The sequence below is a fragment of the Leucoraja erinacea genome, chromosome 3, assembly GCF_028641065.1.
Source record: "Leucoraja erinacea ecotype New England chromosome 3, Leri_hhj_1, whole genome shotgun sequence".
In the NCBI taxonomy this organism is placed as follows: domain Eukaryota; kingdom Metazoa; phylum Chordata; class Chondrichthyes; order Rajiformes; family Rajidae; genus Leucoraja; species Leucoraja erinaceus.
Window position 1 is genome coordinate 66,616,164 of NC_073379.1, and position 18,488 is coordinate 66,634,651.

The window sequence follows — 18,488 nt, forward strand, 5'->3', positions numbered from 1 at the left end:
ACTGGGCCTCCGCCTGCTGGAACCAGATGAGCGGCCGTGTGGTCCAGAAGCTGGGCAGTTTTACGGAGACCGCGTCCAGAGACAGGGACGGGCTGGCGTGTGAGGAGGTAGGGCTTTGTTCTGTCTCCATCATGATACCAATGGAGCGTCGAGGTCACCAATGTAGTGTGTGGGTCTCAAAATGAGGCAAGTAGTCCAAAGTTTGAGAAGCACTTTTATTTTATTCCTCCCGGTTCAAGGGAAGACGAAACCAGTAAAAGATGGCACCCAAACCCTGCCTTTTAAACCCTCCGGCTAAGGGCCGCCTCCGGACTGCACCACTCCTGTGCCGAGGGGTTCGGCAGTATAATGGCACGACCCTTAGGAGCCGCCACAATGGGAACAATTCTCTGCAGGGGGGACTGAGTAAGATGGCCAAAAATCACAGCTGTAAGTGGTAGCGTTTTATCTAAAATCAATATTCAGTGCAAACAGGAAATAAGTGCATTTGCAGTAGTGCCTTTTAACTTCAAGCCAAAGCACCCAAGCCGCCATTTCCAGTAAGTAGTGCCTTTCAACTTCAAGAAAAAGCACCCAAGCCACCATTTACAGTAGTGCCTTTCAACTTAAAGCTAAAGCACCCAAGCCACCATTTGCAGTAAGTAGTGCCTTTCAACAACCTAATTCCACGATTTGCAGTAAGTAGTGCCTTTCAACTTAAAGCCAAAGCACCCAAGCCACCATGTGCAGTAAGTAGTGCCTTTCAACTTCAAGCAAAACACCCAAGCCACCATTTGCAGTAAGTAGTGCCTTTCAACGACAAGCCAAAGCACCCAAGCCACCATCTGCAGTAAGTAGTGCCTTTCAACTTCAAGCAAAGCACCCAAGCCACCATTTGCAGTAAGTAGTGCCTTTCAACTTCATGCCACCATTTGCAGTAAGTAGTGCCTTTCAACTTCAAGCCAAAGCACCCGCCACCATTTGCAGTAAGTAGTGCCTTTCAACTCCAAGCCATAGCACCCAAGCCACCATTTGCAGTAAGTAGTGCAACTTCAAGCTAAACACCCAAGCCACCATTTGCAGTAAGTAGTGCCTTTCAACCTCAAGCCAAAGCACCCAAGCCACCATTTGTGGTAAGTTGTGCCTTTCAACTTCAAGCAAAGCACCCAAGCCATCATTTGCAGTAAGTAGTGCCTTTCAACTTCAAGCCAAAGCATCCAAGCCACCATTTGCAGTAAGTAGTGCCTTTCAACTTCAAGCCAAAGCACCCAAGCCACCATTTGCAGTAAGTGGTGCAACTTCAAGCTAAAGCACCCAAGCCACCATTTGCAGTAAGTAGTGCCTTTCAACCTCAAGCCAAAGCACCCAAGCCACCATTTGCAGTGTAGTGCCTTTCAACCAAGCCAAAGCACCCAAACAACCATTTGCAAGCAGTGCCTTTTTACTTCAAACAAACCATATTTTCATTTTCAAACCACATTAAGGGTACTCACAGTTGTGTAGACCTTTGTTAAGTGTTATTCAGAGCTCAGAGAGATGTGACCCTTGGCTACATCCATCTTGCAAAGACTGTGAGGCACACCACTTCTTGGTTTTATAGTCCCTCCCTCTCCCTCCAGCGGGTGCAACAGAGAGAATGGTGATTTTTTTAAACAACAACCAAAGCTCCCAAGCCTCCATTTGCAGTAAGTAGTGCATTTCAACCTCGAGCCAAATCACCCAAGCCACTATTTGCTGTAAGTAGTGCCTTTCAACTTCAAGCCAAAGCACCCAAGCCACCATTTGCAGTAAGAAGTGCCTTTCAACCTCAAGCCAAAGCACCCAAGCAACCATTTGCAGTAAGTAGTGCCTTTCAACTTCAATCAAAGCACCCAAACCACCATTTGCAGGCAGTGTCTTTTTACTTCAAACAAACCATATTTTCATTTTCAAACCACATTCAGGGTACTCACAGTTGTGTAGACATTTGTTCAGTATTATTCAGAGCTCAGAGAGACGTGACCCTTGGCTTCATCCATCTTGCAGAGAGTGACTGAGGCACACCACTTCCTAGTTTTATAGTCCCTCCCCCTCCCTCCAGCAGGGGCAGCAGAGAGAATGGTGATTTTTTTCTAAACATTAATATCTCTCTGATTTGTCATCGATGGGAAAAATCCTCCGCACCCGTAAGGCGGAGGGGGGCTCTGAGCGTAGTGGCCAAAAATGACGGCCGTAGGCGGCGTTCTGTCGGAAATCGCAGCACAGTGGGCAAAATCAGAGATTTAGTAATATAGATATATAATATCTTCATAATTTTAAAACTGTGTGTGTGTCTCTCCCCCTCCTCTCTCTCTCCCTCGCCTCTCTCTTTCTCCACCCCTCCCCTCCCCCTCTTCCTCCCCCCCTCCCCATCTCCTCTCCCCCTCTCCCTTTCTCCCCCTCCTCCTCTCTCCCAACTCCCCTCCCCTTCCCCTCTCCTCTCCCCTCCCCCTCCCCATCCCTCTCTACCCCCCTCATCAACCCTTCCCCGCTCTTCTCCCCTCCCCTCCCCCCATTCTCAACCCCTCTCTCTCCCTCCTCCCCCTCCCCACTCTCTCCCCCATCTCCCTCTCCCCTCCTCCCCCCCACCCATCCCCCCCTCACCAACCCATCCTCTCCTCCTCCCCTCCACCCCGCTCTCTCCCTCTGTCTCTTGCCCTTCTGTCTCTGCCCCTCTCTCTCTCTGTCTCTCCCCATTCTTTCTCTGCCCCCCCTCTCTCCCATCTCCCCCCCCCCCCCCCCCCCCCCCCCCCCTCACTCTCTAGATGTGCCTGCAAGTTGGGGGCCTTGCGTCAGAGGATAGGGCAGTTATGGGGAAAAGGGGGGAAATTAGTAATATTACTATAATATCAAGGGGGGTAGTTAGCGTGTGTGCGGGGTGGTAGTTGGTGTGTTTGACGCCACATGCCGCTCCCCCTGCCCCTGCCCCCCCCCCCCCCCCCCCCCCCCCACAACCGCATGTTGGGAGAACAGACCCAACAAATCTGCACTTGGTCTAGTGTATATATATATATATATAACATAATAATACTACTTTCAAAGTTAATTGACCGCAAGGTTTTCAGCGACCCTTCCCAATCAACAAGTTTGAACGAGGCATTTCTTATTCACACCCTGTCCTTGTGGAGTCTGCATATTCGCACCATGACCATGCCAGTTTCACCATGGTGCTCCTGTTCCACATGCCAAAACCATATGTTAATTGTCCACTATAAATTGCCCCTAGTGTGTAATTCTGGGAGGTGTTCTGTGCTTTTCTGTGATGACAGGCACAAAATATTTGTTTAATTTTCCCTTTCCTGTTCATATCCCTAATGTAACTTTTTTGGTCTCTGTAAGGTATCCATGTTTATTTTAGTTTTGTTTTCACTTTTTATGTACCCATTTAAGCTCTGACAATCAAGTTGGCATGTTTCATACTTACCTAGTACAGTATTCTGTTTCCATTTTCTTATTAATACATTCATTTTAGTAAATGTTGATTTTTTTTGTTACTCCAATCCACAGGCTTACTGCTTTTTGGCAACATTATAAAACTTTATTTGATCTAATAGTCTCAAACTTCTCTTAATAGGTACAGCTAAACAATTTTCCTGCATTTGTGTTTACCTTAAATGGATATATTTAACTTTGTACTAATTCTTTTAAAGTTTGGCATTTCTTATTTATCATCATACTTTTAATTGTCATTTAGTTTAGTTTAGTTTAGAAATACATTGTGGAAACAGGCCCTTCGGCCCATCGAGTCCTCAACAATCAGCAATCCCCACACATTAACACTCTCCTACACACACTAGGGACAATTTACACATACACCTACATACCTGTACATCTATGAATGAATGAATGAATAGGTTTATTGGCCAAATATTCACATAGAAGGAATTTCCCTTGGCCCTCCACCGCAAGTGACAACATGACATAGTGACAGTTAGTAATGATACATAAAACATTAAACATTAATAATAAAACATTATTGATTAAACATGTGAATTAAAATAAAATACCAGAGCAAAAGGAGGCTACAGATTTTTGGCTGTTGAGTAGAGCTACTACTCGTGGAAAAAAACTGTTTTTATGTCTGGCTGTGGCAGCTTTGACAGTCCGGAGTCGCCTTCCAGAGGGAAGCGATTCAAAGAGTTTGTGGCTAGGGTGAGAGGGGTCAGAGATGATCTTACCCACTCCCTTCCTGGCCCTTGCAGTGTACAGTTCATCAATGGAGGGAATGTTGCAGCCAATAACCTTCTCAGCTGATCGGACGATTCGCTGCAGCCTCCGGATGTCGTGCTTGGTGTCTGAGCCAAACCAAACCATGATGGAGAAGGTGAGGACAGACTCTACGATGGCCATATAGAATTGGACCATCATTGCCTGTGGCAGATTGTGCTTCCTCAGCTGCCACATGAAGTACATCCTCTGTTGTACCTTTTTGGAGTGTGGGATGAAACCAAAGATTGTGGAGAAAACCCACGCGGTCACGGGGAGACATACAAACTTCGTACAGACAGCACCCGTGGTCGGGATCTAACCCAGGTCTCCGGCGCTGCAAGTGCCATAAGGCAGGAACACTACCACTGTGCCACCATGGCCGCCCTTTCTCAAACTACCAGCTAATTCACGAATCATGACTGAGTTAGTTTCACACAAGATGCTGGAGTAACTCAGCTAAACAGGCAGCATCTCTGGAGAGAAGGAATGAGTAATGTTTTGGGTTGAGACACTTCTTCAGACCAGAAACATCACCCATTCCTTCTCTCCCGCTAAGTTACTCCAGCATTTTGTCTATCTTCGGTGGAAACCAGCATCTGCAGTTCCTTCCTAGTTCCTACTGAGTTATTATTACACTAGTTTAGGTGTCAGGTTGAACTGAAGCACCCGATCAAGAAATCTAAATTAAAAAAATAAAAATTACTGGAAATACTTATCATGTTAGGCCGTATCTGTAGAAAGAGGAACAGTTATATTTCAGGTTGAAGTCCTTTCACCAGTTTTCTACAGCTGATTACTTTTAGTTTTAAAGGGAATTCGACTGTTCCCTTTTTTTCCGATCCCTATAAGAGATCCATTTCTTAAATGATTAATTGAGTGATATTTTCAACTAACAAACTCATGTTCATATTTACAAGTAATGGTGATGTGTTACTGACAACTGAATTCCTGTGGCGAATTTTCATGTAACTTGATCGCTATGCTTGCTGGAAGTGAAGACAATTAAGGTGATCTTTTTCCCTTTGCAGTGGTGTAAGGCTGGTGAATGTGTTAGTAAAACACCTCTTCCTGACTACATAGATGGAGAATGGAGCACCTGGAATACGTGGAGCACTTGTAGTCGAACATGTGATGCCGGGGTACATTTCCGGCAGCGGACATGTGATAATCCCAGGTATGTCAGCTGCGTTATCTTGATCATTTTATTTGTTTGAATGGCTTAACATATTCTTGCTTGAAATACTTGAATAAGTCAGTCAGAGAGCTGTTTTACATGATATACATATTCAGTCTGAAGAAGTGTCTCGACCCGAAACGTCACTCATTCCTTCTCTCTTGAGATGCTGCCTGTCCCGCTGAGTTACTCCAGCATTTTGTATCTACATTCAGTTTAACATGCTCTTTGAAGCAATTATGTAAACCAAGAATGTTTCCTATTAGAAATCCAGCATCTGCTTATGTTCTCTTCAGTCTGCCTTTCCTTTCATCTCAATCATGCATCAGACAGAGGAGATTAAATTGACTTCACAGGCACAGTGGGTAGAGGGTCAGTACCTGTGCTGTTATAAATTCTATGTATGTTCTAAATTCTAGCATGAGGGGGAGTACTAAGAAGCATAGAATATCCAGAGGAGCTTTTACCTGTTTTACTCCTGATGGGTCATTTGGATAAATGTTATGGGTACTCAGCGGGTGCAGCAGCATCTATGGAGCGAAGGAAATAGGCAACGTTTCGGGCCGAACCCCTTCTTCAGACGGATAAATGTTATATTTTGCAAACAAACAAAAAAAGGATTACCACAAATGTTCGTGAAGATAATGCCATGTTGTGTTGTTTTTTGTTTTCGGTGTTATATCTTCTATTAACATTAGAAGATGTAACTCGGTCCAAAGCTTCTTAAAGCTGTTGCACAAGCTGAACAATAATGTAAAGGTTGAATTTTAACCTCACCATTTTTTTAATCGAGTGTGCAATTTTGCAATTCCCCGTACCAACTTTGTATCATGCATTACATTAGCAGGTATAGTTTGGACGGTCAATGAGATAATCCATGTGGAGAAAACAAACAATCGGGATCTGATTCTTTTTCAACAGATCTCAATATCTTTTTACATGTTCTGCTCAACCAGTGGGAATGTAGAGAAGGCATCATTGCCTTGCTGAGAATAAAACATTTTCATTTCTTTCTGATGTTAAAACTGGTGGCACCAGCAGAAAGAGTGACTTTTGTCTTAATGTCATAGTGTGATACAGTGTGGAAACAAGCCCTTCAGCCCAACCTGCCCACACCGCCCAACATGTCCCAGCTACACGAGTCCCACCTGCCCGCATTTGGTCCATATCCCTCCAAACCTATCCTATCCATGTACCTGTCTAACTGTTTCTTAAATGTTGGGATAGTCCCTGCCTCAACTTCCTCCTCTGGCAGTTTGTTCCATACACCCACCACCATGAGAGAAAAAGGTTACCCCTCAGTTTTCTATAAATCTATTTCCCTTCACCTTAAAGGGGTGTGTGGGTGAATATATTGTGGAGAATGCAGATGCAGCTCAAAGTAAATTACTTTCTTAAAAATGCAACATGCAATTGGTGTTCAGATTGATAGCTATAGAAGTGGTGAGGACAATGGAAAACTATTTGGAGCAAAAACCATATGCCAGTGAAAACGACTTGTTCTGTCAAGAGCCTTTTAAGGAACATAGAAACTCTACCAATTGCAGAGAAAAATTGCAATAACACCCGAGTTGATATTGGCCTTCCAGATTCTGAGGAAGTTTAGAGATTGTTTACAAACGGAGCTGAAGGATCTATCCCAGTTGAATTGTGCTTTCTCAACAGATGTTCAAATTATTATGCCCTTTAGTCTGTATCTGTGCACTGTGGATGGCTCAAATGGAATCATGTATTGTCTTTCTGCTGACTGGATAGCAGGCAACAAAAAGCTTTTCACTGTACATTGGTGTACATGACAATAAACTGAACTCAGACAAAAATTAAAATTATTTTCTTTCCATCACAGGCCTGGTCCTGAAGGCAAGAATTGTCAGGGTTCCCGTGTACAGTACAGGATATGCAAGAAACCCCCCTGTCCAACAGGAGTGCCAAACTTTCGAAACTTACAATGCCAGTCATTCAAAAGGCCGTCATACCAAAAGCATTCCTTGCAGTGGTATGCTGTCACCGATGAAGGTAAATATGTTCCTAAAAGTCTCCTTGAAGAACTTAAAATTATGTTTGCATTCTACAGGATTTCCAGCTATCAATTTTGCGAATTGACAGAGGTTGCAGTTCTGATGTGTGTTATGATTGTGTATAACAGTTGAAAAATTGATACCCGGTCTAACATGGTTATAAGTAGAGCCAGGATTTTGCCATGAATACCTTTTCATGCCTTTTTTGATGATTTCACCAGAATAATGCCTTTTTCACGATCGAATGCCTAAATTAGCCTTTTTTTGCCGTTTTGCTAAAAGGTCTCTAATTGTACCGTGATTACAATGACATTTTCTATGTTAACACGTTAATATTAATGTTATTATTAACCTGTTAACATAGTATAACTTACAAGAAAATTTCCACCACCAGGGTGAAACCGGGGGCGCCACCGTCGGTCGTTCATTCATTTATGGAGCATCTATGGAGAGAAAAAATAGGCGACGTTTCGAGTCGAGACCCTTCTCCAGACTGGTGTGGGGAGGGGGGCGGGAAAAAGAAAGGAAGAGGCGAAGACAGTAGAACTAGAAGGAGCGCTGATAAAGGGAAGGGGGAGGAAGGAGAAGATAATGTTGATATCGCTGGGGTGTAGACTACCAAAGTGAAATACCCAAGCTTATCTCCTCTCTACATTTACTGCTGGCTCCAGTCACAAATCTGAGTTTTCGAGTGATCTGTGCAAGACATTCATTGATGCTGGAATTCCACTGTGGAAATTGGAAAACAAATCTCTCAGAGTTTTTTTTTTAGAGAAATGCACAGAGGAACATAAACTAGGTGAGTCATAATTACGGAAAAATTATGTTGACAGCAACTTCAACAATGTTGTGCAGAAAATTAGAAATGAAGTTGCATGCAACAAAATATGGATCTCAATAGACGAGACAACAGATGCTTGGGGATATATGTTGCCAACGTGGTCATCCCTACACTGGAGGCAGGTCAACCATCAAAGGAGTATTTATTGACATTGGAAATATTGGAGAAGTCAAACAGCTCAACTATTGTTCAGTTGTTTACACCTTCACTTCTTGTACTTTGGCCAGAGGTATAAAACACGAGAATGTTCTTCTGTTGGTGACTGATGCAGCTGTACATGAAAAAAGCTGCTCATGCTCTTAAAATGTTATACCCCAAAATGTTGCATTTGATATGCTTAGCTCAAGGATTTCATAGAATTGCCAAGCACATACGTAGCTTGTTTCCAAATGTCGATCGCTAGTTTCCAATGTCAAGAAAATCTTCCCTAATGTACCGTGACGTGTGCAGTTGTTCAAGGAAATAGCACCCGAGATTCCACTACCTCCTCAGCCCGTTTTGACAAGGTGGGGTACATGGCTCTCTACTATGCTGCACTCTATTCTGCTGCAAATTTTGAAAAGATAAAATAAATTGTCAACTGTTTTGAAGAAGAAGAATCTGCTGCAATCAGGATCGTCAGTAAAAATCAAGCAGAAAAAGTCCCTCCACTGCGATCTTGTGTTTATTGCTTCCAAATTTGCAAACTCCCCACAAGCTATCACTTCCTTTGAAAAACGTGGCGAAACATTAGTGAATAACTTGAAGGTTTTCAACAAAGTAACTGACGATATTCATAAAGTTCCTGGCAGTAGGTAAAGACATACAAGGAAAATGTGATAGTGATCTTAGCTAACAAAGATCTTGAAGAAATACAAAACATAGCTAAAGTTCTCAAAGGTAGTTGTAATGCACAAGATAGCGACATGAATATAGAGTCTGTAACTTGTTTCAGGTATGCACCAGCGACCACTGCTGGGGTAGGAAGATGTTTTTCACAACTGAAGCATAATCTGACAGACAGCATAGTTTAACACCAGATCATTTGAAAAAAATGCTAGTAATTATGTGCAACCAGGCAACTTTTGGTCACTTAATATAGTATACCTTTATATTATCATTTTTATCCATATTTTGGTGGTGGAAATAAATGCATGCATATTTTTTGTCAATAAATGCCTTTTCGGGCCTTTTTTGTAATTTTAATATGCCTTTTTGTCTGCCTATTTTAGAGATTTTTAGTGCCTAAACACCCATATAAACATAGAAACATAGAAAATAGGTGCAGGAGAAGGCCATTCAGCCCTTCAAGCCAGCACCGCCATTCATTGTGATCATGGATGATCGTCCCCTATCAATAACCCATGCCTGCCTTCTCCTCAAATCCCTTGACTCCACTAGCTCCTAGAGCTCTATCTAACTCTCTCTGAAATCCATCCAATGAATTGACTTCCACTGCCCTCTGTGGCAGGGAATTCCATAAATTCACAACTCTCTGGGTGAAAAAGATTTTTCTCACCTCAGTCTTAAATGACCTCCCCTTTATTCTAAGACTGTGGCCCCTGGTTCTGGACTCTCACAACATTGGGAACATTTTTCCTGCATCTAGCTTGTCTAGTCCTTTTATAATTTTATATGTTTCTATAAGATTCCCCCTCATCCTTCTAAACTCCAGTGAGTACATGCCTAGTCTTTTCAATCTTTCCTCATATGACAGTCTCGCCATCCCAGGAATCAATCTCGTGAACCTACGCTGCACTGCCTCAATCACAAGGATGTCCTTCCTCAAATTAGGAGACCAAAATTGTACACAATACTCTAGATGTGGTCTCAACAGAGCCCTATACAACTGCAGAAGAACCTCTTCACTCCTATAATGAAATCCTCTTGTTATGAAGGCCAACATTCCATTAGCTTTCTTCACTGCCTGCTGTACCTGTAAACCAACTTTCAGTGACCGGTGTACAAGGACGCCCAGGTCTCGCTGCACCGCCCCCTTACCTAACCTAACCCCATTGAGATAATAATCTGCCTCTTTGTTTTTGCCGCCAAAGTGGATAAACTCACATTTATCTATATTATGCTGCATCTGCCCACTCACTTAACCTGTCCAGGTCACCCTGCAACCTCCTAACATCCTCTTCATAGTTCACACTGCCACCCAGCTTTGTGTCATTCACAAACTTGCTAGTGTTGCTCCTAATTCCCTCTTCCAAATCATTAACATATATGGTAAACAGTTGCGGCCCCTTGCGGCACTCCACTCGCCACTGCCTGCCATTCTGAAAAGGACCCGTTCACTCCTACTCTTTGTTTCCGGTCTGCCAACCAATTTTCTATCCATGTCAACACCCACCCCCAATACCATGTGCTCTAATTTTAGTCACCAGTCTCCCGTGCAGGACCTTATCAAAGGTTTTCTGAAAGTCTAGATACACTACATCCACTGGCTCCCCTTCATCCATTTTACTTGTCACATCCTCAAAAAATTCCGGATGATTAGTCAAGCATGATTTCCCTTTCATAAATCCATGTTGATGGGCTAATCATTTTACTGCTATCCAAATGCCCCATTATTACCTCTTTAATAATTGACTCCAGCATCTTTCCCACCACCGAAGTCAGGTTAATTGGTCTGTAATTCCCCATTTTCTCTCTCGCTCCTTTCTTGAAAAGTGGGATAACTTTAGCTATCCTCCAATCCACAGGAACTGATCCTGAATCTATTGAACATTGGAAAATGATCACCAATGCGTCCACTATTTCTAGAGCCACCTCCCTGAGGACCCTGGGATGCAGACCATCAGGCCCAGGGGATTTATTATCCTTCAGTCCCATTAGCCTACTCAATACTATTTCTCGCCTAATGAAAATTACTTTCAGTTCCTCTACCTCCTTAGATCCTCTGTCCTGCGGTAAATCTGGGAGATTGTTTGTGTCTTCCTTAGTGAAGACAGATCCGAAGTACCTATTCAATTATTCTGCCATTTCCTTGTTGCCTATAATAATTTCACCTGTGTCTGCCTTCAAGGGACCCACATTTGACTGCTACTCTTTTTCCCTTAACATATCTAAAGAAGTTTTTACTGTCCTTTTTTTATATTCCTGGCCAGCTTCCCTTCATCTTTTCAGCCCATATTGCTCGTTTTGTTTCCTTCTGTTGCCTATGAAAGATTTCCAATCATCTGGCTGCCGGCTACTCTTTGCTGTGTTATACATCTTTTCTTTTAGTTTTATTCTATCCCTAACTTCTCTTGTCAGCCACAGTTGCCTCCTACTCCCCTTAGAATCTTTCTTCCTTTTTGGAATGGAATGATCCTATGTCTTCCGGATTATGCCCAGAAATTCCTGCCATTGCTGTTCCACTGTCATTCCTGCTTGGATCCCTTTCCAGTCTACCTTGGCCAGCTCCCCTCTCATGCCTTCATAGTCCCCGTTGTTCAACTGCATCACTGACACTTCCGAGTTAACATTCTCCTTCTCAAATTGCAGATTAAAACTAATCATGATCACTACCTCCAAGCGGTTCGTTTACCTCAAGTTCTCTTATCATATCTGGTTCATTGGACAACACTAAATCCAGAATTGCCTTTTCTTTGGTCGGCTCCATTACAAGCTGCTCCAAGAATCCATCTCGGAGGCATTCTACAAACTCTCTTTCTTGGGGTCTAGAATCAACCTGATTTTCCCAGTCGACCTGCATATTGAAATCCCCCATCACCACAGTGGCATTACCTTTATTACATGCCAGTTTTAGCTCCTGTTGCAACTTACACCCTACATCCGGGCTACTATTTGGGGGTCTGTAGATAACACCAATTAGTGTCTTCTTGCCTTTACAATTCCTCAACTCAATCCACAGTGACTCTACCTCGTCAGTCCCTATGTTTTCCCTCGTAAGGGACTGAATTCCTTCCCTCACCAGCAGAGCTACCCTCCCTCCTCTGCCCACCTGCCTATCCTTTCTATAGGATGTATAACCCTGAATATTAAGTTCCCAGGCCCGATCCTCCAACAGCCACGTCTCAGTAATCCCCACAATGTCATATCTACCAACCTCTAACTGAGCCTCAAGCTCATCTACTTTACTTCTTATACTTAGCGCATTCATATACAATACTTTTAATTCCTTACGCATCTCACCTTTCACATCGATCCCTATTACATTTGCCCATACTTCCCTATCCCTTTGTGAGCTTCCTTTTCCGTTAATTCTGGGGTCATTAACCATCCCTTTACTCTCTTTCCCTTTAACTCCGTCCTCGACTATCCCATTTGACACCCCACCCCCCTTATTCAGTTTAAAACCACCCGTGTAGCAGTGGCAAAACTGCCTGCCAGAATGCTGGTCCCCCACCTGTTAAGATGCAAACCATCCCTTTTGTACAGTTCCCCCTTACTCCAAAACAGATCCCAAGTGATCTAAGAATCTAAATCCCTGCCCTCTGCACCAGTTCCTCAGCCACACATTCAGGTCCCGTATCTCCCTGTTCCTGCTCTCGCCAGCACGAGGAACTGGAAGCAAACTGGAGATAAAAACTTTGGAGGTCCTGCTTTACAGCATTTTTCCGAGCTCTCTAAAGTCACGCTCCAGAATATTCATCCCCTTCTTTCCGACATCGTTTGTGCCAAGATGCACTGCCACTTCTGGCTGTTCACCTTCGCCCTTGAGGATTTTCTGCATTCTGCCCATGACATCGTGGATCCTGGCACCAGGAAGGCAGCACACTATCCTCGAATCCCGTCTGTTCCTGCAGAAACCCCTGTCCGTTCCTCTCACAATGGAGTCTCCAACTACAATGGCGTTGCCTGACGTTGGCCTCTTTGGTTTTGGCTCAACAGCCCTTTTTGCTTCGCAAGCCAGTCCGCCACTCAGTGTGATAACGTCTCCTGTCCCGACAGCTTTTAAGTGGGTGAACCTGTTCACAAGAGGTACAACATCCGGGGACCTTTGCATTCAATGTTTCCTTCCCTTTCTCACCGTCACCCACCTTCTCTCTTCCAGTACCATAGGTGTAACATTGTTACTGTAGGACTTGTCAAGGAACGACTCAGTTTCTCGGACGAACCTGAGGTCATCCACTTGCTTCTCCAGTTCCCCAACACAGTCCTTCAGGAGCTGTACCTGGCTCTAGTTATAAGTGACTCAATAGATCCGTCTCCTAGTAGTCATGACAGAATGTTACCGTCATTCTTAGTGGCATTGAATTTGAATCTCTTTGGTATGCTGCTCCTGGTATTAAGATTCAATACACCAGCCAAATTTGGCCGACAAACAGCTTTGATGCCTATCAAGATGTTCATTACATTTCCTCATTTCAGCTAGTGCAATAAGCTGACTTCAGTACTTTCAAGCTGTCTAAAATTGCCAAGCATGAAGGACTGAGAACGCCTGTTCTTTGCATGGTGGATTTTGAACAATCCCGGCACATAAGAGTGTCATTGTATTTTTTCCATTGAAACTTTTCTAGAGTTCTTGGCCAAGCGATTTTGAGGAGCTACAATATTCTGTCTTGTTCCCAATACTGGTTTCATGGTCTTAGCCAGATATCTGATACTGCCTGAGCTCACAGAGAAAATGTTAATCGATTATATTCAAGAAGTTTAAGTACATAGAGAAGCAGAAACCAGAGAGAAAGTTGCGGGAGTTGGACTAGTTTACACAAAAAGCAAAAGAATCAAAGTAAAATGGAGAGAGTGAATGGCCTAAAAGAAAATGACAAGGAATGGAAAACAAGAGGTAGGGGGAGCGAAATGAAAATTATTTTTTTTAATTTGAAAAGAGAAAAACAAAAGAATCATGTTTTGGATATGGATATTAATGTGAGAACGAGGAAGTTGAATGAAAATAATGGTTGCTTTTGATGAAGAACATGCTATTTGTTGGAGGCATTTTGTGACATTAGGAAGGAATTTATGATATTCAGTTGTGGCCATTAGAATGGAATTAACTCACATTTGATGGTACTTTTATCATGATCAAATGCAGTAAAGCATTTATGATTTTCCAGGCTTACACTAAAATTGCCTCACATGGGGCATTCTTCTGGCCTCAATGCAATATATCTATACTGAATTTAATAACCTTCAATATTAATAAAAACCATATAGTAAAAGTTGGTTGAAATGTACAAATATGTAAATGTGATTGTACAGCATTGACAAATCGAGCATTTGAAACCAATGTTAAATCAGAACCAATTATAATCCATGTTTTGTAAAAAAACATTTAAGAAATTCTCAAGAAACCAGTGCTTTTACTGAGGCTAAGACTGAGTAGCTAGGGAAAGCCTGAGGCTCCAGTGCCTCTTCATGGACAATGAGGGATTGTGCCCACACACAGAGGCACAAACTGAGCCTCCAGGATAAACCAGAGATCACCAGCAATTGCTCTTCAAGCCAAAGCTGAGCCACCAGGATGTAGCTAAGAATTCCAGTGCCTTTGCTCAAGGCAAGGGTGAACTGCAGGGAGAAGCCTGAATCCTTCGAGACCAGGACAGAGCAGTCAGGACCATCACTTGAGATCACCAGAGCCACTGCATTTGCATCCTGACGATGAGGGACAGTGTCCCTTGTGGTCCTGGACTTCCTTGTTACTGTAAATAAAACAAATCACATGTGTTCACCCCACACCCTATGTCAGTATGGTCACTGTCAAACCTGGCGTCATCCCCAATGCCATAGTAAATATGTTATAAGGACTGACTATCTGTTCCTGTCCTAATGATTGCTGTTCTTGAGATTTTACTGTTTTCATAATGAATATAACATTTTTATGTCAAACATGCACAGAGAAATTTATAATGAAAAATAAAACTAAGGATAGCAGGCATACTTCCCAAGGTGATGTAGTTTTTACTGCACGTCCATTGATTACAAGGCAACCTTTTGCTCATCAAAGTTTTTGTGCTTGCACCAAACTTTATTTTGGATAACACAACACAAATTCCCTTATACAATACCTAACCACCGCAGGTTCGATCCTTGTACCTGCTTGGCCAAGCCCTTCTAGCCTTGTGCAAGCACAGACACTCCAAAAGGTCACGCAGTCCCAAGCGTCCTTCCAGAAGATCGACATCAGACCACGAGGGAACTACTTTTTATAGGTCCCCGAACCTTGAGGGGCCGAACCAAATGGGGGTGGTCTTTGCACAGTCCAATAACACATATCGATTAACACAGCTCATGATAGACAGTTCCCTAACCCAATAACACAGTAACTAATAAATTTTATCTGGTGAAGCTTCGAGATGGAAGTTAACACAGATGAATTATGCAACATGTGCCCTGGGATTCAGACAACCTAGACAAAGCTTAACATTTCAATCAATCAACAACTGTCAAATAAGGCTTTGTAACATTATTTAAACTACATATATCTGGTTTACATTGACCCAATCAGTTCCATGCAATAAACTTGACTTGACTTGACTGTACACCTTATTGAAAGACTCTGCAGATGTCCCATTCTTTCTCTCAGCTCTTATCTAGGCCACAGACAAACTGGCACCATTCAGCAGCTTGTCGCAGTTCTGCAAAAGCACATTTAACTTGACCAAAATGGCCTAGCAGTACACCAATTTTAATATCCTGGCTGCTCCAATTTAGCCAGGATTAACTCTTGTACCAGCAATAATTATTGTCTGCTCAGGCATCCAACATCTTCTGACTTATTATATCCAGTTATATATATCCAGTTAGTTAGTCTATCTTTTTTTAAAGTAGGTGCACTGTGACCAGAGAAATTACTGACTGTTATTTTTTTAGTAAACCTGATCGTGGAAATTGTTATAGCATTGAAACATGCCCGTCGGCCTAGCAAATCCGCACCGACCAATACACTAGTTCTATGTTATCCCATCCTGCACCCCACTTGGGGCAATTTATAGAAGCTAACTAAGCTAACCTGCGCTTTTTGGAATGTGGGAGGAAACCAGAGCACTCAGAGAAAAACCATGTGGTCACAGGGAGAAAGTACAACTCCATACAGGCAGCACCTGTAGTCCAGATCGAACCCAAGTCTCTGGCACTATAAGGCAGCAACTTTACTGCTGCACCACCGTGCCACCCTGATTGCTGTACTGGAAGTTTTATTGGAGAAAGTGGGAGATGGGCTGTATACATGGAGTATCAAAAGCCCGCCAATACATTAGTTCTGAAGATGATTGGTGCAGGCACATGGGGAGCAGTGTCAGTGGTCAAGCTCCAAGGACCTGGATGCAGTGCCTCAAGACATTCAATTATATCAAATGGCCAAGATCAGTGAATGCATCTTCAATTGCCTTACCACATCAGCTGCATTTTGAGCTAAAGGAACTATACACATCTCCTCATTTCCAACTCTCACCTACAAACAATATTGATCAATATAAAGTCAATAGAATATTATCGGCTAGAGTAATAAGAGTATTCCAAATTACAAAACAAGCACACTTCGAATTTGGGGATAAGCCACATAAACTGCTTGCGAGGCAACTGAAGCAACGAGAAAAGGAAAAAACTATTACAAAAATTAAATCGGACAATGGTGAGTTGCTAACATTGCCTAAGGATATTAATAAGAGGTTTGCCCAATTTTATCATAATTTATACACATCCAAAATAAAGACAGATGTAAGTAAAATTACAAATTTTTTAGATAATTGCAAGCTCCCAAAATTGGGTAGTTTAGAACAAGAGCAATTAGGAGCACGGATTACTAGTGAAGAAATAAAACAAATAATAAACTCATTGAAAAATGGGAAGACCCCAGGACCAGATGGCTTTAGTAATGAATTTTATAAAAGATTTCAGGAGTCTATTGTACCAAGATTATTTAATTTATACACGCAGGCTTATACTGAAAATAAACTACCAGAAACCCTAGCAGAAGCAACAATAACGCTTATACCAAAAAAAGATAAAGATTTAGAAGAGCCTGGTTCTTATAGAGCTATATCACTTCTAAATACGGATCAGAAAATTTTAGCAAAGATTCTAGCTAGAAGGCTAAATAATTATATTAACAATTTAATAAATACGGATCAAACGGGATTTATACCCAAAAGACAATCATTTAATAATTTGAGAAGGCTTTTTAATATAATGTACTCTCATAAGAAGGACAATGAAGATATCTCAGTGGTCACGTTGGATGCAGAGAAGGCATTTGATCAAGTAGAATGGCAGTATTTATACAAGGTACTCCAAAAATTTAATATGGGAGAGAATTTTATCAGATGGATTAAACTACTTTATGACAGACCTACGGCAAGAAGATTAACTAACAATACACTATCTCCAAAATTTTACTTATCAAGGGGTAATAGGCAAGGGTGTGCCTTATCACCATTGCTATTTGCCCTTATGATAGAACCGTTGGCCGAAAGGATTAGAAATCACCCGAATATTCACGGATATAACAGCAAGGACTCAAAGAATAAAATTTCATTATACGCGGATGATATCCTTTTATATATTACTAATACACAAACGAGTATACCCACCTTATTAACACTAATTGAGGAATTCGGCTCTTTTTCAGGATACAGAATAAATTGGAATAAAAGCGAAATTATGTCTTTAAAACCACAGGATTCGAGACACTTACTAAAATTCCCCTTCAAAATTGCAACAGAAAAATTTAAGTACCTGGGTATTCAGATTACGAGAAGACACAAATCATTATTTAGTGCTAATTTTATACCACTATTAAATAAACTGAATGATACGATTAAATTTTGGAAAACGCTTCCACTCTCATTGATAGGCAGAATTAACGCTATAAAAATGACTTTCCTACCACAATTAATATATTTGTTTCAAGCAATTCCAATATATATTCCAAAATATTTTTTCAAAAAATTAGATTCCACTATCACTAATTTTATATGGGACTACAGAACACATAGAATTCAACGAAAGCATTTGTGCAAATCTAAAGAAGTGGGGGTTTTATCATTACCTAACTTTATATATTACTACTGGGCAGTGCATATTAAGAACATAATATACTGGCTAGATAGTTCCACTCAGCAGTTGGAGTGGATAAGAATGGAGAAAGAGGAGTGCTATCCGCACGATATAGGAACGATCCTGCTCTCACCGATAAAATTGAATAGTATAATATATAAGAAGAACCCAATTATTCACAATATAATAAGAATTTGGAAACAAATAAAAGCATCCTTGAAATTAAATAATTTATCAGTACTAACCCCACTACTGAACAACCCCGCATTCAAACCTTCTCTCATCGACAACACATATCAGCAATGGGATAGACTGGGGA

General features: G+C 42.0%; 1 protein-coding gene across 1 annotated transcript in view; it reads left to right on the plus strand.

Annotated features, from left to right (window-relative positions):
* The window catches only part of LOC129695676 (A disintegrin and metalloproteinase with thrombospondin motifs 19-like), a 392,435-nt gene that overhangs the window by 246,717 nt on the left and 127,230 nt on the right, over positions 1-18,488 (plus strand). The window contains exons 12-13 of the mRNA XM_055632842.1: positions 5,235-5,380; positions 7,227-7,396. Of these exons, the coding sequence (XP_055488817.1) occupies positions 5,235-5,380; positions 7,227-7,396 (316 nt within the window). The remainder of the gene's footprint in view (positions 1-5,234; positions 5,381-7,226; positions 7,397-18,488) is intronic.